Consider the following 24,515-nt stretch of genomic DNA (forward strand, 5'->3'; position numbering starts at 1 on the left):
AAGTCAGATTTGACCTCTGAGGCCCGGGAGAGGTCAAATTCAAGATGACCACCAATAATATTCAAATATGCTTAACTTTGGAACCAAACACAATAGAAAAATATTTAAGGTGTCATTTCCAACTAGGTTTAGGGCGCCCATTCAGTTAGTGATACTTTTGAGATCAATGGAATTCAAGAAAATGCATTTAGGTCAAGGTCAAGGTAAAAATTTGCTTTAAAAAAACATTTTCCCCTCTTTTTTTCCCCTTTTTCTATGAACCCCAAAACATATTTCAATTACTTTTTACTCTCCTGTATTATTCAGTAATTAGTTAGTATTTACTGGAATGTGTGGTTATTTTTTCGTGCTAAGCAGCGATGTAGTCAGTAGGCAACATGATGAGTAGGCTACAGTATGCACAGGTGACGAGACAGAGAGCACTTCTGACATAAATATCCTACCAGGTAAACTGACTGACTATGAACAGACAATATAAGTATACTTGGGTAAAGCCTTAACATGCAAATACATTGAATTTGACAAATTATATTGAATTTGAAAAAAATAAATAAATAAATGGCAGGCACTGATCAAAATAATTCTGCTAGCTAAACTAGAAGACAGTCTGGAACATGCGTGAGCTGAAGTCAGTTGAATGATTGAACAGCGTATGTTCTAGAGATTGTGTTTGGTTCCAAAGTTAAGCATATTTGAATATTATTGGTGGCCATCTTGAATTTGACCTCTCCCGGGCCTCAGAGGTCAAATCTGACTTCCCTCCACATCTGAAAATAAACCTTATGGTATGTACAAACTATGGTAGAAATGTCATGCTTTTTTCAAAAAGTGCACCATTTATCTGCTAATCCGCTGTACTGTTGTTGGATTATTACATATGATGCTTTCAGGTGAAAGACACATTTTAACGTTGTAGCTGAGGGGGTTATTTTAACTTCTTTGTACACTGTTAGTTTAACAATAGCAATGTGCCAGACTCTACTCTATGCATATGTCTTTTATGTAAAAGACTAACCTGTGATGCAACTGGCATGGGCGGATTATGAGACAACCTCAACCTCTCCTACACAGGAGCAAGACACACAGACTTTGTGGTGGTTTTAACTCTGTGTCTCTTTGACGGTCATTTTGTGTCTTTTGTGGTTGTCTTATGTCTCTTCGAGGCCATTTTGTTTCTCTTTGAGGTCATTTTGTGTGTTTTTGTGGCTGTTTTGTGTCTCTTTGTGGTCATTTTTTGTCTCTTTTAGGTCATTTTGTGTCTCTTTGTGGTCGTAGTATGTCTTTTGTGCTTGTTTTGTGTCTCTGTGGTTGTCTTATGTTTCTTCTAGTCCATTTTGTGTCTCTTTGTGGCTGTTTTGTGTCTCTTTGAGGTCATTTTGTGTCTTTTGTGGTTGTTATGCCCCTTTCTGTAGTTATTTTGTGTGACTTTGCAGTTGCACTGCATCTGTTTGCGGTCTTCTTGTGTGCTTTTGTGGTTTTAAATCACTTCCTGGTTGGTATTCGTTGATTTCGGTGATATTTTGCAGATGAAGACCAGGAGGGGACCTCTGACACTTTAGGGCCCCTGGGCTTGTGTGTGGTAGGACCCTTGAGTAATTCATCCAAGGAAACTAGAAGTAAACTAGATTTAAAAAAAAAAAATACAATATTTCTCTCTGAGACAGCTAGAAATATGGAAATACTCAAATATAGGCCTAAGTATCTCAAAATTGAATATAACATAAACAATTTATTTAGTTCGTTTCCACCACTAAAATATATAAAAAGCACATTTTAATGACATGAAGTATACTTGAGTAATTCAGGTAAGACAGTTGGGTCATGACTGATTTAATTTTGCAATAACATCTAAATGTCACCCTTCCATGATAAATTTTCTCCAGTGGGCAGCGCACCAACATTTCATAAAATTCTCAAGATGAAGTTGTACAAAGTTGCAATGATTTCAATTCAATCAATTTTATTTATAAAGCCCAATATCACAAATCACAATTTGCCTCACAGGGCTTTACAGCATACGACATCCCTCTGTCCTTATGACCCTCGCAGCAGATAAGGAAAAACTCCCCAAAAAAACCCTTTAACGGGGAAAAAAACGGTAGAAACCTCATTATTGCCTATTCATAAAAGAGTACCTGGTCTCACCTGCTGGGACAGAAACCAAAACAGACCTGTTACCAAACATGACTACCGGGACAAAGTCCAGCCTTTGTAATTGTTTATAACTCAGTTATGTGGGGGCAGATTTTTTTTTATCTTTGCTCTGATTCACAGATTAATTTATTCCACCATTAAGGACAGAGACAGAAAGTCTGCAAACATTAATGATGTAAGTTTCACACAGGTACACGTACAGAGGGGCCATAAAAGCCTCACTATTACACAACCAGCTGTTATTAAAGCAACAGAAGCCCCTCCTCGACCGCAGTCTATGTGTGCCTCTTTAACAGCTTTCGTCCTAGAGTGCACATTAAATGGTATGTTGAAGGCTTCCTTATCCAACTGGCTTTAAGAATGAATTATCAACATGCAGTCCAAAGCTGCTGAACAAACATGCTTTTTTTTGTTTATAATATGTGTTTTAATTTATAATACTTGTATTTTTAGATGACTTTTCCACAATGGCAAAACACAACATCAGCCTTTTGATTGCCATAGTGCTGGCATTGCTCTTCTTCATCATCACTATGGTGTTCACTGCTCTGGCAGCGTCGGGAATACGTAAGTCCAAGATTTAATGCATCATTTTGTGATATAGCTATTCACTATACAACTGTGAATAACATTGCATCCTTGGACCTTGTCAAAATAAGTTTAGAAAATAATTTTGCATCTGTTCAGCTCTGATTTTTTAATATGTATTCCAAAGATCCGTTTTTGGAGTCCACCGGTAACATCTCAGATGAGTTTCTAACCGAGATCACACCAGCAGGATGGACCTTTACCATCTGGTCGATCATTTACATCTTTCTGGCTCTAGTGTTGGTCTACATCCTCTCCGGCATCTTTAGGAAGTGAGAACCTAAATTTAATTTTCATGGTTATCTTTGTCTCCTTGATTGTACCTGGTTTGGTGACCTAAACATTTCCCCCTCTGTGATTTTCTTTCTTTAGGAACGCATATGGTTACGTCTACTGCAGCCCGCCTATTTTGCCACATGCATTTTTTGCAGTTTGGTGCTTGAATCTGGCCTCGAATACTGCATGGTTGTTCCTGTGGGACAGAAAGTGAGAAAGGACCTTTTCTTCATTTACTGCAGTTTATTTCATAGTCATGAGGAAACCATGTTTGATTAGTTGTTACAAGCAAACAAACTGGCTGTAAATGCATGACTGAGCATACAGAAAAACAACACAGGCTGAGTCTCGATTCCACTGGCTCCCAACCTGGGGGTCCCAAACTCTACTGGAGGTCACCAAAGCTTGGTTGTTCTATATTGTATTTAGCATGAAATGTCCATAAAATAGGTCACTTAGTCAAGGGTCACCAGTTTACTCACTGATAGAAAAGGGGACTCCACCTAAATTAAGAATCCCAACATTTTATGTCTATGGCCTATATAGTTCAATCAACATGAGCTTCTTTCTGTAATAGTGAGAAATCAGCGAGGTAAGTCTCAAATTTGTGATGTCATCAAGTATAGAGTCTGGAGCTCCATAGACAGTGATTATGAGGCTGATTTTGTGGAGCCACAGGATGTTTGTTTTCTTTTCCACATCCAAATGAGCTTTCTGCACCCATATAGTCAGAACATTTCTCTGGGTTCTCTCAGTGTCATCTGGAACCATTCATTGCCCGTGGAGCATCTCTAGATTTTATACCCTATGCATCACAATTTTGAATTCTAGCACTCTAATTTAGGGATTTTGAAGAGAGTTGTTCATGTTTACTGATATTTTTGTACTGTCTTAGTTCACAGAAAAATGGGTGTAGTTCCCCTTTAAGAAAAAAGCTCGGGAACCACTGCTCTAGTCAACCTGACGTTCGTGTCTTTGAATGTGGGAGGAAACAGGAAGAAAACCGCAAGGTCATAGGGTTAAATATGGGTCATCACCTAAAACTGATAAGATCACGGAGGCATGACTGCATAGAGAACAAATTTAGTGACAACGTGGAGGAATTTTGGGAGATACTGTATACTTCAGACATACAGCTACTGTAAACAGATGTGTCATTCTGTTTCTCCACATTGGAATATTACTTTTATTTGTATATATTTGTTATCTGTTTCTTGGAATTGTATTTATACCTAATCTAGCTGTTTTTCCTGATTTGAGTCAAGGGTCTATGTTGTACAGATTAAAAAGCCTTAAGAGGCAAATTTGTGGTGTTTGATTTTAGGCTATGAAAACAGTAGGAAATCCACAGAAGTCACATGCTGCATGTGACTTGATAACACCAAGACTGAAATGATTACATTTTCTGGCATACCATTTTCCTGCAGGCATGATCACTGTGATAAAATATACATTATTCTATTTCTCATCCTCACAGGTTGATGCTTATTGCACTGGTTTTCCTCATCCTCATCGCCTTGACCAACTACGCGATGATAATCTTCTCCTGCCACGGTCTGCACAGCTATGGCGCCTGGCTCAACAAGTACCACAAAGTAGACCTGTGGCTTCACCGTGTGTTGGTGAGTTTGGCTGCTCAACTGCAACTTGTGTCCATCACCAACTCTGCACATGTCTCTGCATTAAAGTCGTGTCTGTTGTCTCTGACAGGTTCAGAATGGTGTCGCCATATATGCAACATGGACAACCATTGCATCCATCATTAACCTGGCCATCGTGCTGACTAATGATGCAAACATGTACCCAACGGACGCTGCCACCGCCGCGCTGGCTGTTTTGGCTGCAGTGTTGTTTGTGTGGTACGTGCAAAGGAAAATTCTGCATTACCTTTAATAAGTTTGTTAAAAAACATGTCTGGAGCAAATGTGTTGTATGTCTCGCAGGTTCATACTGGAAAACTTTGTCCTTGACAAACACGTGAGGTACATTATCACCATTTACCTCGTTGTGATCTGGGCGCTGACGGGGGTGTTCATGAAGAAACAGGATGCTGTAATTTCTCTTGTCAATAGTGACTTCATTGGTGAGGAACTACTTCATGTCTTATTACACAACTCTACAAATATTGCATGGACTGTGAATGATCTGTTAACAGTTACAGGGTTCCCCACCAGTATGCACACTTTAATACTTCCCTCTGACATTTATCTCTCCACTATAGATGGACTGTTGGGTGTAGCCTGTACCTTGTTTGGTGGACGCATGTTTTTGGTCATCTGGAGGCACATTAAATTTCCATTTTACGAAGACATCAACGTAGACAACATGTCTCCGATGGAGGTCGCTGAGAAGCAGAAGAAGATGTTTATGTAAGACTGTTGAAGGAATATTTTAATGAAAAACCTTTCTGTATCATGCATTATTGTTTCTGTAACGTATGAGATGAATTTCTAAATGCTTTGTATATATTGCAGTGTATAGTTTTTGATTAAGTTGTCTCACTTAGTTGTCAGTACATTGTGTACTCAAACTGCACTGAGTCGTAATAATGTGCTAAAATTTTTCAATTTACCTGCTTTTTCACATAAATATGAAAATAGATGGTTAATATTTGTTTTTATTCATGTGTTTTAACTTTTATTTTGTACAATGTTAAAAATAAAACATTGCTTGCTCTCAATTTTACACTTCTGTGGAATGATTTGTTTTCTTCATTGAACTCCTCTAAAACATGAGCCTTGCGCCATATAAATGTAACGATATACTGTGTTTAAGTGGCTTTAGTTGTCCATGGACCTCCCCGCTTGATCCACAGCCATCTTGACGCCTTTTCTGCGGCGTCAGTGATGTTCTTGATGGCTCTCCTTGTGTGCAGTCCCTTCACTCCCAGCCTCTTGAGTGCCCTAATGAGAGACTGGCCGACGAATCCTCTGCATCCAACCTCAATAGGGTTGCATCGGGTACGCCATCCCCTGCTTTGGTACTCGTCTGCCAGCTCCTCATATTTGGCCCTCTTCCTTTCAAAGGCCTCCTCTGTCCGGTCTTCCCAGGGAACAGTCAACTCCAGCAGGACCACTTGTCTTGATGTTTCTGACACCAGCACCATATCTGGCCTGACTGTGGTCTCTGCGATGTTCTCTGGGAATTTAAGCTGTTTCCACAGGTCGACCTTCAGCTGCCAGTCCCGAGCTGTTGCCCCCCTTCTCTTGTAAGGACTGAAAACAACACAATAGAAATAGATTAAGAAATACACAAAGTGCAAACTGTTGGTTATTGTCCATGCACAGACGTAGATTTCAGGGGGGATGCAGGGGGCATGTCCACCCTCAATATCTGGAGCATGTGCATTTGTCTCCCACAATAAAAACATAAAGGTACAAGAGGACTTTTTGAGAAAACTAAGGACATCCATCCATCCATCCATTTTCAGACGCTTATGCGGGGCCGGGTCACAGGCGCAGCAGGCTAAGCAAAGCACCCCAGATGTCCACCCAGAAACGGTTTCAAGCTCCTCCTGGGGGACCCCAAGGTGTTCCCAGACCAGATGAGCGTGTTCTGGGTCTGCTGTGGGGCCTCATCCAAACTGAAGACATTGACACCATAAATTGATGCAGAGGAAAGGCACAAATTGGTGCATAAAAAAAAAAAAAAAAAGAGTTTAATGCTCAAAATGTCATATATTTCCCCCCCATGGTTGAAGCGAAACCTCCACCCTCGTGTCCATGTTTGTTTTGGTACAAGCACACGCGACAGTTGGCCCTCAGGCTGGATCTGCGGTGTCGTTCAGGGTGTCTAGTGTTTTTATGCAATCAGAAGGTTTTGCTCTGTCCTGACTGTCAAAGAAAAAAAAATGTACAAGTTGTTGTGTGGACTTTGTACTTAGAGGAACTATAAAGTCAGATCCTGCCTAATACTGAGAAAGCATTGATGAAATCACCTGTTCTACGTCTAATTTACTGTCAGATAAAAGTGGCTCAATTCATGGTGAGACGAATAGCCACAAAAACAAGGATTACTTTTTAGGGTTGAACTTGATGTCTCCATCTCACTTAACAAGAAAATTAGATTTTTAGGCTTTCGTATCCCAGCATGGTTTCAAATGAATAAACTGTTATTCATTTGTGAGTAACCCACATGAATGCATTTCATTACTATAGATCATATAGGGGGAAACAGTTTGTCAGTCGTTTATTATTCTCTGCACTATGGCAGAAATGTATACAAGATAAGAGGCGCACGTGATGCTCCGAGTGGTCGTAAAACTCACTCTTACACAACTGGCTATTGTATAAAAAAGGCAGCGCCCCGTCCTCTGCACAGTTTCTCTGGACCTTCACACTGATGACTCAGCTCACACACAGACAGGCAAAGAAAGGTATGGTGTGTCTTGTTTGGCATTATCGTGTCATTGTCATGTGGGCCCCCTTTTTGATTTGCTACCACAGTTTTATTATCCTGGAGGAAGCTCAGCATGCAGCAGTGGCACGTGGACCTTAGTTTTAACGCCCGATTTAAGTCGTTGATATTTGTATTTTGAAAATATTGTAGCCAGAATAACAGACTTTTTAAGAACATTTTTGTGGTGACAGCCGGTAGTTTCTGAGAATGACACAACTTTATTCTGATTATCATCACTGTCTTGCAAAGGTCAGAGGTCAGGTTCAAATGCAGGCCACCGGCAGTAACAGGAAGGGATAACATATCTCCATCAAGGACACATTTCTTCAAGCAAAACGCTATTTGCTCTTCAGTAAAAACCACCACAATGTGCCAAATAATTATTATGTAAATATAAAGCCATTGAAATCCTTTGATCTATGTGGTTATGTGCAAATGTTTTAAAAATAATTTCTGTTTTTTGCTTTTATTCATCACAGTAGACCACAATGGCAAAACATAATCCTGGACGCCTCGCTGCGATAGTGGTGTCTGTTGTCGGCTTTGCAATAAGCTTGGTGTTCAACGGGCTGTCAGTCGTTGGAGTTGGTAAGTCAAAGCTTGACTTTATGTATGATTGTGACGGGAATGTAAAGCTGTTGGGAAATCACAAATATTAGTTTAACGTGTTACATTCCTCTCCGTTCTCACTCATTATTTGCATTCTTCTCTCGAGGTCCTTATGATACCACCACAGCCAACGTGTCTGCAGTGTTTGACACCCAGATCACACCTTCAGGATGGACTTTCAACATCTGGAGCGTCATCTACGTCTGGCTGACAGCGATGATTGTATACATCGTCGCGGGACTTTGCAGAAAGTTGGGGCCAACTTTTTTAATTCTCTTGTTCAAAAACTTACTGTGTGTTTTCCCTTGTTTTGGGGGGAGGGGATACCAGATATGAGACAAATTTAGGATGCATCATCAGCTGTAAGAGAGAACAGAAGAGAACAGCAGCCTAAATTAACAATCTTTTTTTGTAGGAATGGTTATGGCTACGTTTACTGCAGCCCTGCAGTGCTGCCTTATGGATTCTTCATTAGCTGGTGCGTCAATCTTTGTTTCAATATTGGCTGGCTGATCGTTTGGGACAGAGGGTAAGAGTTTCCAGTGGCCCCTGTGGTTATTCTTTGTAAATTAAGCAACCTAATTTAAAATGTCATACATCAGTTCATAATTAAATGTGTGTCTTTCTGCTCGGCCCCACCAAAGAGATATGATTGCTGCACTGGTTTTTCTCGTCTTGGTCATCTGCACAAACTACTCCATGATATTTTTTGTCTGCCATGGACTCCATGTTTATGGAGCCTGGCTAAAAAAATACCACAAAGCAGACCTGTGGCTCCTGCGTGTGCTGGTTAGTATGACAAGTGTGAATGCCCCAGGTTACATGAGCCTATTCCATGCACATGAAGTTAAAATAATGTGCTTTAAGTGCACACTGTTTCAACTAAAAACCTCTTTAATGCCACATTTGCAGGTTCAGAACGGAGTGATGATCTACACAACATGGACAACCATTGCAACACTAATCAACCTGACCATCGTTCTGACTTATAATGTAGAGATGTCGCCAACGGATGCAGCCACTATCTCGTACTCCCTTTTGGCTGTCGTGTTGCTTATGTGGTCAGTGCTCGTCACTACAAAAACACTAATAAAAGAGGGAATGTGAAAAATCATTACTGCAATTCTGAAGCAAATGTGTTTGTGCTGTGTGCTTCACAGGTTTGTGTTGGAAAACTTTGTCCTTGACAAACACGTGCGGTACATCCTCGTCATCTACCCGGTTGTGATCTGGGCGCTGTCTGGAAACCTGGACAAAAACTTTGATGCAGAATCACCCAACCGCAATGGCATCTTCATTGGTGAGACACTGGATTAATAAGTGATAAAAGTGTTGTAATCACAACAGTCTACATCCCATTATCTCTGAAACATGATGGACAGCAAAACACAATATTGATGAAAAAAATGCTGTGACTTTTCAGTAATTACATCCATTGCAAAGCAAATAAAATGTTGCCCTAATTCAGATTCAGATTCAGATTCAGAATACTTTATTAATCCCGGGGGGGAAATTGTTTTTGTTCCAATGCTCCGTGCAAAGTAGAAATAGAAATACAGCATGAATGGAAACAAGAGGCCTTCAATGTATGAGGAAATCTGTTTAAAGTTGTACTAACTGGGTTTTCTTCTCTTAGCTGTGCTGCTGGCTTTAGCCTGTGCGTTGTTCGTCATTCGGATTGTTTTGGTGGTTTGGAGACACATCAAACAGCCCCTCTACGCAGACGCCAGTCCTGAAGCCATGGAACCGACGCAGATTGCTGAAAAGCAGAAGAAGATATTCCGCTAAGCATTTTTATGATATAGGACACTGACACTTGATGATGTCATGTATGACAGAAGACAGCTGTGCAGGTGTTTGGCATTGCTCTGTTGATAATCATGGGAACAGATGTTTTATTTTGTAAATTCTAATAAATTTTTATCAAATTCTGATTGCATACCGTGTGATTTAAAATGCACTTTTGCATAATTTGCATAGTTAAATAATTAGCAATATGCTTTTCAACTTTGACTGACTGATCTCTGAACTTTTTATGGCTTTTTTGTAACATACTGATTGCTAACGTGACACATTAGGCTCTGATAAGGAGACTGTTACAACACCACACAGAGGCGGAGGGACAACACTGTAGTCACCCACCTTTGTATGTATATAACATTTCCCATGGTTTATTAAATGTTAGTTTTATTTCAAAAAACAATTTATGCTCCAACAGTTTCCTCACCTTGACATATTTATTTGGATTGAAGCATGCATGATACCAACTGTTTTATCATTTCAGCAGCACTGATGATGAACAAGAATATCATAATTCAAGTAGCTATATACAAGGCCTACTACTCCAGAAATCCAAACATCATAGACATTATCAAATATCATGAGAAGTAAGTGTTATTTTATACTGTTGTTTGGGTTAAAATCTTTTTCAGAGTATGTTGGGTGCAAAAGCTCATTGATCATGCAAAACATATACTATTTGAATTCTTAATATAATATAATTTCAAGTATGTTTAATTATCTGAATTATCTCAGTAACTGTAGCAATATTTTGTAGATTTGAAATCATTTTTGTTAGATTTAACTATGATTGACCTGTAGAGGGCAGCAAGGTGAAGCTCTAGCTGTGAGCTCAGGCTACCGGAACAAAAATGTAGAAGAAGAACACCCTTCTCTTCCTGTGTTCCCTTGTCTATGTCGCCCTGAGCATAGTCTTTCAGGCAGCAAGTTCGTGGCAATCCAAGGCTTTGTTCACCCGCAATACGTTCAATCAGTCAGATAGTTGCTTTTATGGTTTACTTTTAATACACTCGAGATTATGTTGGAGTTTAAAGCGCAGACTGCGGATTAGCGTCCGCCAAAGCTCCAATAGTGTTGCCTGGGGAGCTTAACTCAGGGCAAAATGTCCCCCACTTTTCCGAGACGGCGGGTCAATTACAAATTGTCAACAGCGCCATTGTTTTGCTAACGCTAACGCTAACGCTAACGCTGGTTATCATTTCTCAACAGCTGGCTCACCAGCTTTATATGTTGTACATAATATTAGATTACCTTGTCGTTCCTGACTTTATTTTTAAAGGGTGGATACACATAAATGCGTCCCGGAAGCAAACCTTGAAAGAGCAGTTATTGAAAACAAAATGATAGCTAGCTAACTGCTAGCTTCGGTCTCGCTGTCGACTAACGGCGCCGTTAAAAGACAGACACACTAGATTACATAAATGGAGACAAATTACGCTACTTTGGTAAGTTTGAGTTTCTGTTTTCTTTTGTGCTATTGAGGAAAGAGGGCTGAGCGAACATGTTAGTCAACGACAACAGCTGCTAGTCTGCGACAAATAGCATTACGGTAACGATAGTTAGCTAAAAACAATCCAACCGCCATGAACATGGTGTTCAGTTTATGTTGGAAAAGTTTCACCTTCATCGTCGTTTTGGAGACTGTAGTTTGCGATGCTGTTAAATGGTATTACGTAAAACTGAGAGCTGTTTCTAATATTTTGTCCACTCTGTGTCGTTACAACAATGATTGTTGCATTACATATATTACGGTAAAGGTAATCGTGACTTGGTATACCTGATTAACTGAGTGTGATATTTAAGTGATGTTAGCTGGTAAGTTCTCATTTAAAAAGTGACCAAATTACAGTCGTCTCTGGTAACTTTCTCCACATCATGTGTCTGTTTACAGAGGAGACCAAAGAGGAAACTCTGCTACCTCACAAACAAGGAAAGGTAAGTTATTCACTTTGCTTTGTTTGTTCAATCCTGAAACAAGACAACTGAAACTTGGGATTTCTGCAATTTTTTTTTTTTTACAAACTATTTGTCACGAACGATGGGTGTGAGAAAATGTCAATACATGAGTATAGCAGTGTTATGTATTGTGATACTGTATTGATTCCCCAAACTCTATCTATTTTTAATTGTTTACAAGAAAAAAAATTGTGGCAGTGGTTCATTTGTGTTGCATTTAAACCCCCAACTGTTAGATCCTTCAGTGTTGTAATTTATCTTAAGACATTTGACTTCTTCCATACAACATATCACTAGCGCAAACACAAAGAACATAGGCCTATGAAACAGGCAGTCAAAAAGAGAGCTGACATTGACCGTTTTCGTAAAATTAGATTTAAATAAAATCCCAGTTCATTGCCTATCGCGGTGTATTGAATTGTAACCGCTGCGTCATGATACCTATGGCATCACCAGATTTTGCCAATATTTGCCTGTTTGTCTGTCACAAATAATATATATGTTATCTGTTGTTTTTTTCTGTAACATTGTTTTTTGGGAGTTTAAAATATTTTGTATAACCTGATCTTTGTGTTTTCAGTCCACCAGAATGGACAGCACCGCAGACATTGGAAGAGATCGATAAGATGTTCGATGACTTGGGTGAGTTGAGAGTGTAATTGCTTCATTTTACTATTTTGCAGTTTGTTTTGCATTTTCATCATGTTAAACTATACTTGACTATCTTTTCAGATCCATCATCACATATTATTGATGACCTATCACACCCATGTCCTCTGCTCCAGACCTTTGATACGGAGTGTGAGAGAATAGCTTCGCCAGTCCCACAGGAAGTACACTTAAAGGAAGAACTTCCAAAATGTCAAACGGTAATGTTCAGGCAAAATATCTTGAATAACTGAGAGGTAGTTTGATGTCTCGTTGGATGTAGCAGGCAGTAGTTGATTTTAACATGTAGAGGTGCTTGCTGAGTGTTGTGATATTGTTACTGTCCTCACATGGGAAAGTCTTAATGAGCCAGTTGTTAAAATCTTTTTTGTTTGTCACATGCTCAACATATCTCTATGTTGTGCAGTAGTTACACAACATTCTTTTTTCTGTTTTTACATTGATTTTACTGTCTGTCAGGTAGTCACAAAATTTCCAAGACACATTAGCATGATGTGGGATGAAATATCCACACTGTGCCTGAATGCTGCAGCTCAGCTAGTGAAACAGAGGTTTTCCCCTTTCTGGTTATGTGCTTGTTTATAGACTCAGCAGCTGTATATGGGCTTTGTGCACCTTTCTTTCATCAGGCAAGATCTGATCCCCCATAGATGTGCTTTTATAATGTATATTTTATAACTCATTAGGATCCTGAGGGAGAGGCACTGCATCCTGCAACAAGCTCACCCAGTCCTAAACTAGACATCGGTAAGAGACTCCAGCCTTGGCCTTTTAAAATCCATGCACAGTAAATATTCGGTCACTCATCCTTTGCTCTTTTTTACAGCAAAGTTTTTCTTGTTAAAGGATGCTTCATTTTTTTTGTTGCAGATTTGGACATCCCATTCGAAGCACATGGGCCAATGAAGACATCCAGTCCTATTGAAGACAATGTGGTGGAACATGTAGAAGAGCTGGACAATGAAAAACACCGGGTTGTGTCCCCAGTTCTCTTCGCGTGTGAGGATGATGAAAAGGAAGGGGCAAATACAGAGCCTCAACCCATCCAGGAACCCCAGTGCAACAGGCACGTCGAAGAGGAGTAAGTAATTATTAATACATTTCATGAAGGAAATAAGATGTTTGTATGAAGTGTAGGAGTCTATTGTCGACAGTAACATCAGGAGCAAGTGTGTTTTTACTTGTTAACTGACAGCATGTTTCTTTCTTCTAGACTTGAGTTGGAGTCTCCTCCAAGTAAGGTCCTTCTTAGCAAACCTGAGAGGTCAAGTCGCAAAAACAAGGTGGAGGGATCGTGGTAAGAGCCTCTCTAATTCTCAAAGTTATGATAAGCTGGCTGAAAGCACACAAACAGTCCGTCAGCACCTGATGGATTGCAATACAGAACACAAATAGCGATAGCAGTGTGAAGGGTTCCTAATTGTGTTTTGATGTTTGACCTTTATTTTCTCTGATACCTGTATTACTTATTTGGATGTTTACATTATTAGATTTTTTACTTGGGTGCATGTGATGAATATTTACTTTTTGCAGCAGCAGCAAAGAGAGTCAGCCAGTCAAAGAAAAAACACCCAAGAAACCTCAAACACCTGTTTTGGAGGGCAAAAGAAAAACACCAAGGTAAGAAGTGATGACTTTTTAATGTGTAGTTGCAGTTATTTTTGTGCTTTCACTTTAGATCCGGTGATCTCACAATACTGGATATCTGGCGCCGATATTTATATCAGCATTTATTACCTGGTGGTAAAGGTGGTAAAACTAAAAATGAAAGCCAATCCCAGATTCATGCGTGTTCACTATATTTGCACTTTTTCAACGCTGTGTCAGCAGTTTTCATTACCTCTTTTTGGATATCTGCTGTTTACAGTCTGGCACCTGGTCACTACGTTTATAGAAAAGTTGATCTCACCAGCGTGCTGTGCTCAGGAACTTCTCAAACACAGCAAAATAAGAATTGAATAAGGAAATACGGGCAGAGGGCAGTCTGTGCATATAAATACACCACCACACATTTGTATTGGGTCATAAGTGATGGCTGAGAGTGGTTCCTTTGAAATTTCTTTGCTTATACATTGTTTTTTTAGGAAAATCCTGCGTAGTTTAGATGTATTATTTTCACACTGTGTACGCATGCCACATGCATTGTATAAGTAACCTGTGGCAGAATGTAAGAAATGCATAGTTATAATATATTGTTGTATAACAGTAACCTAACTGGAAATTACATTATTATTAATACCTTTAGGGTAAAATGACATTTATTTTTACTTTTGTTTACTCCCAGGCGAGAAAATGTTGACCCACCTGTGTCAGTGGAGAGACAGGAGCCTGAACTCGCAGCCCCTAAAAAAGATTCAAAACGTGTTAACATGCAGCCGTCAGTGGAGCTCACCCGTGTGGAAAAGGACATGACCGCTTTCCTTAAGAAGCTTAGGGACTCTGCACAGCCCAGACCTGCATGGTGAGTTGAGATAAGAGTACACCTAATGTATTTTGTAACTATGGTGTCTTCCTATTGAAAAATTGAAAATACCAAAATGTGTTTACAAAGTAACCACTGGTTTACTTCAACATAAAAACATAAAATCATTTATTTAACTTTTTTTGTAGTTCCAGGAAGTCTGTGTCACCAGTGAAAGTGCCCCCTCCTCCTCCTGAGCCAGACGATGATTTCCTAATCCTGGAAGATGACAGACCTCTTTGGTTTTCCATTCCAAGTAAGACTGCCACCAGCAAGAAACAGAGACAGAGCAAAACGTCCAGCACCGACAGAGACAGCTCGACGGACAGGGGCACGAAGGAGAGCCCACTGGAGACTGCACAGACACAGCAGGAATCTGAACAGGCGAACAGCAAAGTGGGAAGTCAGACTGTCAGTCAGAAAACAAAGAAGGTGAAGAGGAAAGAGAAGAACAAGGAGGTGACCGAGCCTGGAAATGATGAGGAGGAATTGCCCAGGCCGGAGGATCTTCCTGCGGGTGACTTGAGGGAAGAAGAGAAACCAAACAAAAAGAAACGACTGAAGAAGGTACCATCTAAAGAAAGAGACAAGGAAGAGGAGCAGCCTAAAGACACAGCCAGCAGGAAAACAGATGAAGAAAAACCCACTCTGGAAAGGGAAAAGAAAGCTCAGAAGCCTTCTGATGTTAAAAGATCAAAGTCTGTAAAAGATGGGAATGAAAATGCCAAGACAAGCAGGTCTAAGTCATTAAAGGGGGCCAGAAAAGTGACGCAGGGATCTGATGTGGTAAAGGAGACAATGTATGCAGAGGCTGGGAAGGAACAAAGTCAGAGCTTGGAGGAGCACGCAGATGCTGAAGACCTGGGTCCTCTTTCAGGTAAGGGCCTCCTATGTGTTGACGTTGAATCTTTCTGTGAGTCATAATTACAGGTCAGTCAGTGTAAATGTCTCTAAATGTAAATGCTGCTGTTGTAAATCCCAAGTGTTGATAGATTACATCAACATTTGGGAATAGAACAACTGTTTTAAAGGTGGAAACTAAAAAGAGGTTACTTTGAGCATCTCTTTGAACATCTATACAGCATTATACATTTATATCTTTTTTCCCACAGACAAAGAACGCAATAACTCTGAAACACAAACAGAAAAGGATGTAGCAGATGGTAAGGACAAACACAACAAACTACCGGCTGTGTCTGAAGAGAGTTCACCCGAAGACTGTTGGACTCCTGGGAGGAGGAAAAGGAGGCAGCCTGGAGAGTGGTGGCTGAACCATCAGACCGCAGAGGAAACAAAGGTGACAGACACCCATTTGACACCAAAGAAGTCAAAGCCGTACAACAAAGAGCCCAGCGCAGCAGTCCCCTCACCTGTAAAGACGAAGAAGGACAGAGTTTTAAAGAAAGGAAATCAGACACAGCCTGCGCCGTCATCCAGTCAAAAGACAAATAAAGCTAGAGAAAAGAAAACCACACAGAAGAAAAACAGGAATGCAAAAGGAGACAAACCGGACAAAGTGTTTCACACGATTGAGGCTGAGCAGAGTGAAGGGCAGGAGCAGCTGGAGATCCTGGACCAGAGCCTGGATGTGGAGTCCAGTCCTTTGGTCCTCACACAGAGAGACCACAGCTTCCACTCGGGTGAGTTCAGCAGTGGAGGAGTTGGCGTTGTATGAGGTTCTCATCAATAGTCACTGTATTACCTACAGCTGATGGTGGTCGGCACGTTCCCAGTTTGGAGAAGCAGGCAGGAGTAATGCTGTGGACGGGGGCAGCAGCAAAACTATTTTAGCCATGTAAAAAGTTCCACCTGGAAAGAATCAATATCAGTTTAAGAGTAGGCTATATTTAGAATATTTTCACCGCTTTATCTTGATATCAGATAGCGATTTCCGACTCGTTCAAGCACTTTGAGCTACAGCTAAAATCTGTTTTGTGTTTTTAGCGAGGTACAAATAATACCTGTATTTGAGTTTTGTAAACCAACCGATAAGTTACTCACTAATATGTGATGTTTTACAGGTGAGCAGGTATTTCCGAGAGCATACTCCAGTGAAAAACTGTCCATCACACCAGCGCCTGTCTCTCCCAGAAGGCCTAGGGAGCAGTTCAGGGCAGCCGAATCAAACAGGCGGAGGAGGAAACCTCCCGGGAACTGGTGGGCTGTCAATGACGTGTCCGAGGACATCTCCTCGCAGCCGGAGCCACAGCAGCAGGAGCCCAAACCTCGTAAGGAAAGAAAAAAGCAGTCCAAACAGAGCAGGTCTCCTCGACTCGGGACTCCCAAAAACGGCAACATGGCAGTCTCGTCAAAACCACCAGGGGGAACTCCGGTGCCTCCTCTGAAACCGACGACTGTCAAACGCTCTCTGGCCATGGTTAAAGACATTTTCACCTCAGCTGTGGAGACCCCGACTGTGATCAGCAGCAGAGAGACAGTTCAGAAGAATAAAAGACATAAAGCCAGTGCATATCCTGCCAAGGACGCCACTTTGACTGACTGTGCAACATTCAATAAGTCTGACAGAGATATTCCCAGTATGGATGCTGGTGAGCACAACAGCCCTGTAAATCATGAGGCCCCACAGGACAGACAGTCAGAGGACAGGTAAGAAACAGCTTAAATGTTGAAACTCTTAACACCTCCCTTCATAAATTGTTTTTATTATTATTTATTTATCTTCAATTATTATTTGGCAGGTTAAAACTCTTCAGAAGTGGGCCGTCCTCCATGATTGAGCTGCAACAGTACGAGGAAGAGGAGGATGATGACTTGAGTATGTTTTTAAACATTATATATAGATTTATATATTTACCTCACTTACCACTTTATTTTAAGTGTACAGATAAGGTATACAAATCTAAAACACCACTCCTTATTACCCTGGAAGTACTGTTTTGCCAAGTTTATGATGAAAACCTCAATTATTATGAATAAGGAATGAATAATAATCATTGATTTACTACAAATATGCTCCTGTAGCTTAACAATAGCTCCAGGTTGTTGTGCAAATGTTAACACAAATTCAGCCAATCCCTGTGAACTCTGTGCGACCTTGCAGTTTTGTCCAATTACCGCAACTTCACCGCAAATTTTACGGATTAAATATGACTATGAACGACAGATATTCAGTCCTTGATTGTGTGTATGCTAAATTGTGAAAACTTTGAATTTTCTAATTGATCACCAAGCCATCCCTTTGTTTCAGGTCCACCGCTACCCAGAGTCTCTGCTGCTCTCTCCATATCAGATCTGTGTGCTCCTCCCCTCAAACCGCTGGTGTTACAGTCGAAGGATAAGGCCAACCTGGCAGAGTGGTTTCAGAGTCTCTGGCCTGTTGACAGTAAGAGAATATAGTTCCTGTGTTTTCAATGACTATAGAGAGAAAAGTAGAAATGAAAATGGTATTTGAGGGATCAGGCTGTGTGAATGTGGGGTATTCTTTCTTTAAAGGAAGAACAAGTCACAAAAGTGTCACTCAGCAAAGCCCAGATGTGCCTAGTGTTGTTTACTTGCATCTGTTATGGAGCTGAGGATGTTTGAAGTTACTCCAAGAAAAAGTTTCAGACCTGTTAACATCGTTATTTACAGTGTGTTGCGTGTTATGACAGTGTTATTTAGATTCCCCTTACATTCTGTGTGAAGGAAGAACTCTTTCCAGCCCAGTAGTTTTGGTAATTAAAATGAAATTAAATTTGGAAGTGAGATCAAACAACCCAACACTACACTCACAAAATGACCATTCATAAATCAACTAGTCATGCCATGTTAAAACTTTCTGTGCGTTCCAATACCCATACTGCCATACCATTAAGTAATTAAGTACACCAGAAAATGATTTAGTGTGTCCTGATACATAGTATGTAAAATGCAGTATGCCAAAAAAAACAACAACAACATTCCACTGGGGGCGGCTGTGGCTCAGGCGACAGAGCGGGTCGTCCACATATCAGAATGGTGACTGAGTAGCAGGTGGCATCATGTATGGTAGCCTCGGCCACCCATGTGTGACTGGGTGAATGTGATTAAGTGTAAAAGCACTTTGAGTGGTCGGAAGACTAGAAAGGCGCTATACAAATGCAGTCCATTTACTGTTACTGCAGTCAGTTGCATTCTACATTCTGCAAACCAGCATGCTGTTCTGACTATGCTGACCCACAATCCTCGGATCCACGATACCTCACATGAGCTGAGCTGCAAACACATGACAGCTTGACACCTCTTTGACAGCTGTCAGAAGCCACAATGACGGATGACAGTGCATTCAAGATACTGATGACCAGAGGCATAGTAATAAAGGAATATAATTTTTTAAGTGAACAAAATAATCATTAAGATTGCAACAAAAAGACACAACTGAAAATAACGGACAGAGAACTACACACACTGCAAAGTAACAGCAGCAGAGCTCTCTGGGCTGACTCCCGTTTCTGGCAAGCCTGGTGAATGGCATTTTGTTTTACTTCCAAGGTAACGGATGTATGAGCAAGAGGGTCAAAGGTCAGGGTGCAATGTTATGAGGTAGTAGGATGTCCCGAATGTGTGCATGCTGCATGCAACAGTACATACTTTGTAAGGGCAGCTGCAGTAAATACTGAAAGTAAAAAGAGAAAGTATGTGATTCTGAACGCAGCTCCAGTTGTACTCGCATGCCTTCATGGAAAGTGGTGGACACACTGATTGATTTGAGAGCACATTTAACAACATCAAAACTATCAAAACATTCACTTACAAAACTCGCACATCTCGTGCAGTATAATCCAACATACACATACGTTTTCGCCAAAACCTTGGTATTGGAATCTGGCCTTGGAGTTTCAAACGCATGTGTTTGGGAAGTACTGAACACACGACTGAATAAATGTGACTTGAATTATACTGCAAGAGTTGTGTGGGCAGTTTGTAAATTAGTGTTTTCATATAGATTTGCTGCTGTTAAATGTGGTCTCCATTAAATCAGTAAATAAATGTGTTTGCTTTTTTCCATGAAGGTATGCGAGAATAATGTTTTCTTCATGGATTCAAAGTAACACAGCATGACGAACTGATTTTCAAGCGGTCATTTTGTGGCTGAAGTATTCCTTGGATGTATGAGCTAATACACAAAGTGATCTTTATAACAATCATTTCTAATTGCATCAAAATATATATTTGTATGACTCATTTTCCCACAACAGTGTTTCATATCTTATCTTTCACATCTTTTTTTAAATCGAAACTCTGTGTCATTTATCTCTATTATTATCAAAATATTCTTATGAAACAGTATAAAACAGAAGTAATTATTGACCAGACGTGTCATTGATCATTTTTACTGTTTAATATCATTACAGGAGGCGCTGAGATCACTCCAGACCAGTTTGATTGGTATTTCCATCAAGGCAGAGCTATTGGCTTCCTGGTGGACCTGAACTGTGGCTCAATCTGTAATGGAAAAATCCTGCTGGGCTCCTACATGAAGAAGCCTCTGTGGGTGGATCACAGCGCCACGACAGTCAGTACACTTCTCATACACTTGTGATTATGCTCTACTCCTGTGTTAGTTTCATGTCATCTCATTGTCTCCCTTTCTGTCCTGTTGTACATAAGATCTTGAAAGTGTTTAAGTACTAATTATGTCTTTCATTGTCGTGTTTTTAAAGGTTTTTGAATTATTAACAAGCTCTGTGACTGTAGTCATCGACAGCAAGGAGTCCCGCTTCCACCCTGGACAATCCTTTATGGTGCCATGTGGTAAGAATGTAATATTATTACATATATACTGAACAAAAAATTTAAAAGCAACACTTCAGGTTTTGTGCTTATTTTTCACAGGTTTAAGGTAAAGATCTGAGACTTTTTATGCTCTCAACAGATATATTTCTCTCGTATTTGGTCACAAATGTGTAAAAATCTGTATTAGTGAGTGAAGATGATCTATCTACATGACAGGTGCAGCATATCAAGAGGCTGATTAAAGAGCATCGTTATTACACAGGTGCTCTTTGGGATGGTCACAATAAAAGCTGACTCTTAAATGTGCAGTTTGATCACACAATAGGAAGTCACAGACGTCTCAAGTTCTTAGGGAGCGAACCATTGGCATGCTGACTGCAGGACTGTCCATCAGAGCTGTTGCCTGTGTGCTGAATGTTCATTTCACAACCATACGCCATCTCCAATGTTAATTCTGAGAATTTGGCAGCCTCACAGCAATAGACCACATGAAACCACACCAGCTCAGGACCTCCACATTCAGCGCCATCACCTGTAAGATCCTTTGAGATCGGCCACCTGAACAGCTGATGCAACAAATGGTTTGCACTCCCAAAGAAGTTCTGTACAAACTGTCAGAAACCGTCTCAGGGAAACTCATCTGCATGCTCATCATCACCAGCAACTTGTGCGGCTGAAAGGCCGGTTGGATGTACTGCCAACTTCACAGAAGCAGCACAGGAGATGGCTTGTGGTCATGAAATGAACATTCAGTTCACCGGCAACAGCTCTGGTGATGTAAGAAATATATCTATTTAGTGCATAAAAAAAACCTCAAACCTGTGATAAATGGGAGCAAAAACAAAAGAGATGCATTTTGATTTTTAAGTGTATTAAGACAGAATTAAAAACTTGAATTGCATCTTAGTGAATTGCTTCTTAGTAATGTCAAGATGTCCTTGTATGACCTTTTAGTGGTAAATGTCCAGATTTAAGATGTATACCTGTAAAAATGTTAAGTGTTCTGTTTGTCTTTGTCAGTGTTGTAATGATGTCACTGCTCTGTTCACACAGGACACGCCTACAGCATCCACAATATCAATGCTCAGCCTGCAGTTGTGTACTTCACCAGGATCCTGGCAGAAAGTTCAGACTGAAGTTGTCGGCTGGATTACCAGCTGCATGTTTCTCAGTAATGACTTGCTCCCCTTAGATGTTGAAAATTTTGAGGAAAAAAAAAAGACTGGCGATGTGTGACATTATGTCTGTATATATTTTTTTTACTTTCTGTATTAAAATTCGAGTTGTAAATATAAAAACATTGGTTAGTTTTTTTATGAACCTGTTTGATCTGAAGCTGTGCTTGTAAAAAAGAAAAACAGTAAAAATTATTTCAAATAAAGTTTTGTGCTTGTTGATATTTTGAGTGTCAGACATTGACACGCATTGTATTTCTGGTGAAGTTTTATGCACCACTTTGTACAAATGACTATATAAAGATGGTTGAAGCGTCTTCACGTCCTGCCACTGTACAGAAATGAAATCAAAATATCCCAGATATGAGAGCTGCCATCTTGTACTGCTGACATCATTTGGAGCCAGAGTCTGCAAAGTAGTTATCTCCCCGGTATTAGGGGGAAAAACAATTTGATTATTTGTATTTTGATTTTTTAGTTTGGCCGTTGTTCCATCTACTTACACAGGACAGGCAGGATTCTTGACCTATACTGCAGCCAGCCACCAGGGGGCGATTTAGACGGCTTCATTTTTGGGGAGCTACTGTGACGTCATTCACTGTTATTATTCAGTCTATGATTTAATAATAATAATAATACACTGGATTTATAAAGCTTTACAGAGAACAAAAGCAACAAAACAGAAAAAAACAAAAATGAAATAATCCATAAGAAGGGAAACAATGCAGAGAGGGAGAAGAACACAGTTGTTAGAATTTGTCAGCAGTTTTCAAGAGGTGTGTTTTGAGGGATTTCTTGAAGGTGGAAAGTGAGAGGGAGTCTCATGTCAGTGAGGTCCAGAGGGTGGGAGCAGCGATGGAGAAAGCCCTGTCCCCCTAGGTGTGGTAGTCAGTCCTGGTGGTGGTAAGAGGAGGTTGGCATCAGCAGACCTGAGAGTGTGGGTTTGAGTTGTACCTTACGGGATTTAAAAAACACTTAAATTGTTGATGCGTTATGAACATACATTTTTTAGGGGGTCCCTGTGGAGAACTGTGTGCTCTGTAAGGTCGACACACCTGTCTTCCTGTCCAAGTGAGCACAACAGAGGTCAGGGAGACACACTGCATTCCAATCCCCACACTGACATGTATGTCAAATGCAGTGTGCCAAAACCACCAGAATGTTCTACTGCATCCAGTCTGATTTTGTAGTGTGCAAGCCAGCATGCTTCTTTCGGTATTCTGACACACAGTCCTCTGTGCAGCTGAAGGTATGTTACATCAACTGAGCCACAAAGAAATGACAGCTCACTGACAGCTGACAAAAACCTGCAGTGACGGATGATTAGTTGATTGGTAATAATAGACATATTAATTTAAGTGTTATGTACTCGTAGGCTTACTTTACGGAGGTGAATATAAAAGGTAAGAATCCACAATTTATAAAATTATAACGTAATAATTAGGCAAATGATTTGGTGATCTTCTGCCTGTATACAGCTGTTGAAGATTTGCTCAAACTATGGGGCTGATTTTGATGTCAAATATAACGCCAATAAGAGCAACATTATGATTGTTAGAAGTAAAGAAGACAGAAAATTTGTATTTCCTGAATTCTTATCTGATATTGCTCTTAAAGTGTGTAATGAGATTAAATATCTTGGTTGTCATATTGTCAATGATTTATCTGAGGATAAATATATCCACAGACAGTGTTGCAAGTTGTATTCAGCATGTGTTCAGTCAATGTGTACAAAGCTCTTTTAAGAATATTTTGTACCCTGCTGAATACTGCCCTCTTGTGGCCCTCCTATAGGAAGAGTAACATGCAAAGACTTAATGTGGCCTATAATGATGGCACGAGACTGCTTCTTAAACTTCCACAATGGTGTAGTACCAGCCAAATGTTTGTACATGTTGGTTTGCCTCCTTGCTCTGCCTTAATAGGAAATCTTATATATTGATATTTGTGCCGGTTCTCCTCCTAAATCTGAGGTTCTCTGCCGGATTGCCTCCTCCGGGTTGGGGGAGAGTTACTGCCTCAAGTGAGGGGGTTCAAGTATCTCAGGGTCTTGGTCACGAATGAGGGTTAAATGGAGATGGATCGGTGGTTTGGTGTGGCTTCTGCAGGTTCTGCACCGGACCGTCGTGGTGAAGAGGGAGCTGAGCCAGAAGGCAAAGCTTTCGATTTACTAGTCCATCTACGTCTCACACCTCAACTATGGTCATGAGCTCTGGGTAGTGATTGAAAGAATGAGATTGCGGATACAAGCAGCTGAAATGAGTTTCCTCCATGGGGTGTCTGAGCTCAGCTTTAGAGATAGGGTACGGAGCTCGGACATCCAGAGGGAGCTTGGAGTAGAGCTGCTGATCCTTTGTGTTGAAAGGGGTCAGTTGAGGTGGTTCGGGCATCTGATCAGGATGCCTCCTGGGCGCCTCCTGTTAGAGATGTTTCCGGCACGTCATACTGGTAGGAGGCCCTGGGGCAGACCCAGAACACACTGGAGGGATTACATATGTCATCTGGCCTGGGAACACCTTTGGGTCCCCCAACAGGAGATGGAAAGCATTGCTGGGAAGAGGGATGTCAGCGGTGCTTTGCTTGGCCCGTTGCTCCCGTGACCCAGCTTCGGATGAGCGGATGAAAATGGATAAATGGATGTGCCGGCTCTCTGTCTCAGAAAATGGTATCATCCAGACCTTGGCCAACCCTGAGCTGAGTTCAGTCAGGTTTTC

General features: G+C 40.7%; 3 protein-coding genes across 5 annotated transcripts; all 3 read left to right on the forward strand.

Annotated features, from left to right (window-relative positions):
* Nucleotides 1–3,112: 3,112 nt before the first annotated feature.
* Nucleotides 3,113–5,573, forward strand: LOC126398160 (uncharacterized; the record flags this gene model as incomplete). Its single annotated transcript, XM_050057381.1, has 5 exons — nt 3,113–3,228; nt 4,496–4,640; nt 4,729–4,877; nt 4,962–5,101; nt 5,240–5,573. Coding segments are annotated over 5 exons (702 nt in total), but the record flags the coding sequence as incomplete, so codon positions are not given.
* Nucleotides 5,574–7,334: 1,761 nt separating this feature from the next.
* Nucleotides 7,335–9,918, forward strand: LOC126397946 (uncharacterized). Of its 2 annotated transcripts, XM_050057045.1 has the most exons (9): nt 7,349–7,393; nt 7,666–7,803; nt 7,896–8,004; nt 8,132–8,276; nt 8,441–8,554; nt 8,670–8,814; nt 8,938–9,086; nt 9,186–9,325; nt 9,662–9,918. In XM_050057045.1, exons 3-9 carry the CDS (start codon nt 7,905–7,907, stop codon nt 9,811–9,813), a joined length of 945 nt encoding a protein of 314 aa, XP_049913002.1. In that variant the 5' UTR covers nt 7,349–7,393; nt 7,666–7,803; nt 7,896–7,904; the 3' UTR covers nt 9,814–9,918. The 2 variants fall into 2 exon arrangements, with proteins under 2 accessions (XP_049913001.1, XP_049913002.1); XM_050057044.1 differs by lacking the exon at nt 7,666–7,803 and having other exon boundaries at nt 7,335–7,393.
* An 813-nt stretch (nt 9,919–10,731) lies between these two features.
* si:ch211-161h7.4 (titin) lies at nt 10,732–22,004 on the forward strand. 2 transcript variants are annotated; one of them, XM_050057041.1, is made up of 17 exons: nt 10,732–11,270; nt 11,717–11,760; nt 12,362–12,423; nt 12,514–12,650; nt 13,137–13,197; nt 13,321–13,531; nt 13,664–13,747; nt 13,987–14,070; nt 14,735–14,911; nt 15,061–15,788; nt 16,024–16,551; nt 16,933–17,518; nt 17,611–17,687; nt 18,120–18,254; nt 20,245–20,405; nt 20,554–20,644; nt 21,680–22,004. In XM_050057041.1, the coding sequence occupies exons 1-17, from the start codon at nt 11,247–11,249 to the stop codon at nt 21,760–21,762; spliced, it is 3,273 nt and encodes a 1,090-aa protein (XP_049912998.1). In that variant the 5' UTR covers nt 10,732–11,246; the 3' UTR covers nt 21,763–22,004. The 2 variants fall into 2 exon arrangements, with proteins under 2 accessions (XP_049912998.1, XP_049912997.1); XM_050057040.1 differs by having other exon boundaries at nt 10,733–11,270; nt 13,984–14,070.
* The last annotated feature ends 2,511 nt before the right edge of the window (nt 22,005–24,515 follow it).

This window comes from Epinephelus moara, chromosome 11 (assembly GCF_006386435.1).
Source record: "Epinephelus moara isolate mb chromosome 11, YSFRI_EMoa_1.0, whole genome shotgun sequence".
NCBI lineage: Eukaryota > Metazoa > Chordata > Actinopteri > Perciformes > Serranidae > Epinephelus > Epinephelus moara.

Bases quoted from the DNA above. Each gene is read 5' to 3' on its own strand.
- LOC126397946 (XM_050057044.1), top strand. From the start codon at position 7,905: ATGGCAAAACATAATCCTGGACGCCTCGCTGCGATAGTGGTGTCTGTT. The intron at 8,005-8,131 runs GTAAGTCAAAGC...TCTTCTCTCGAG, and splicing joins GCTGTCAGTCGTTGGAGTTG to GTCCTTATGATACCACCACA. The intron at 9,087-9,185 runs GTCAGTGCTCGT...TGTGCTTCACAG, and splicing joins GCTGTCGTGTTGCTTATGTG to GTTTGTGTTGGAAAACTTTG.
- si:ch211-161h7.4 (XM_050057040.1), top strand. From the start codon at position 11,247: ATGGAGACAAATTACGCTACTTTG. The intron at 13,748-13,983 runs GTAAGAGCCTCT...TACTTTTTGCAG, and splicing joins AACAAGGTGGAGGGATCGTG to CAGCAGCAAAGAGAGTCAGC. The intron at 18,255-20,244 runs GTAAGAGAATAT...ATATCATTACAG, and splicing joins GAGTCTCTGGCCTGTTGACA to GAGGCGCTGAGATCACTCCA.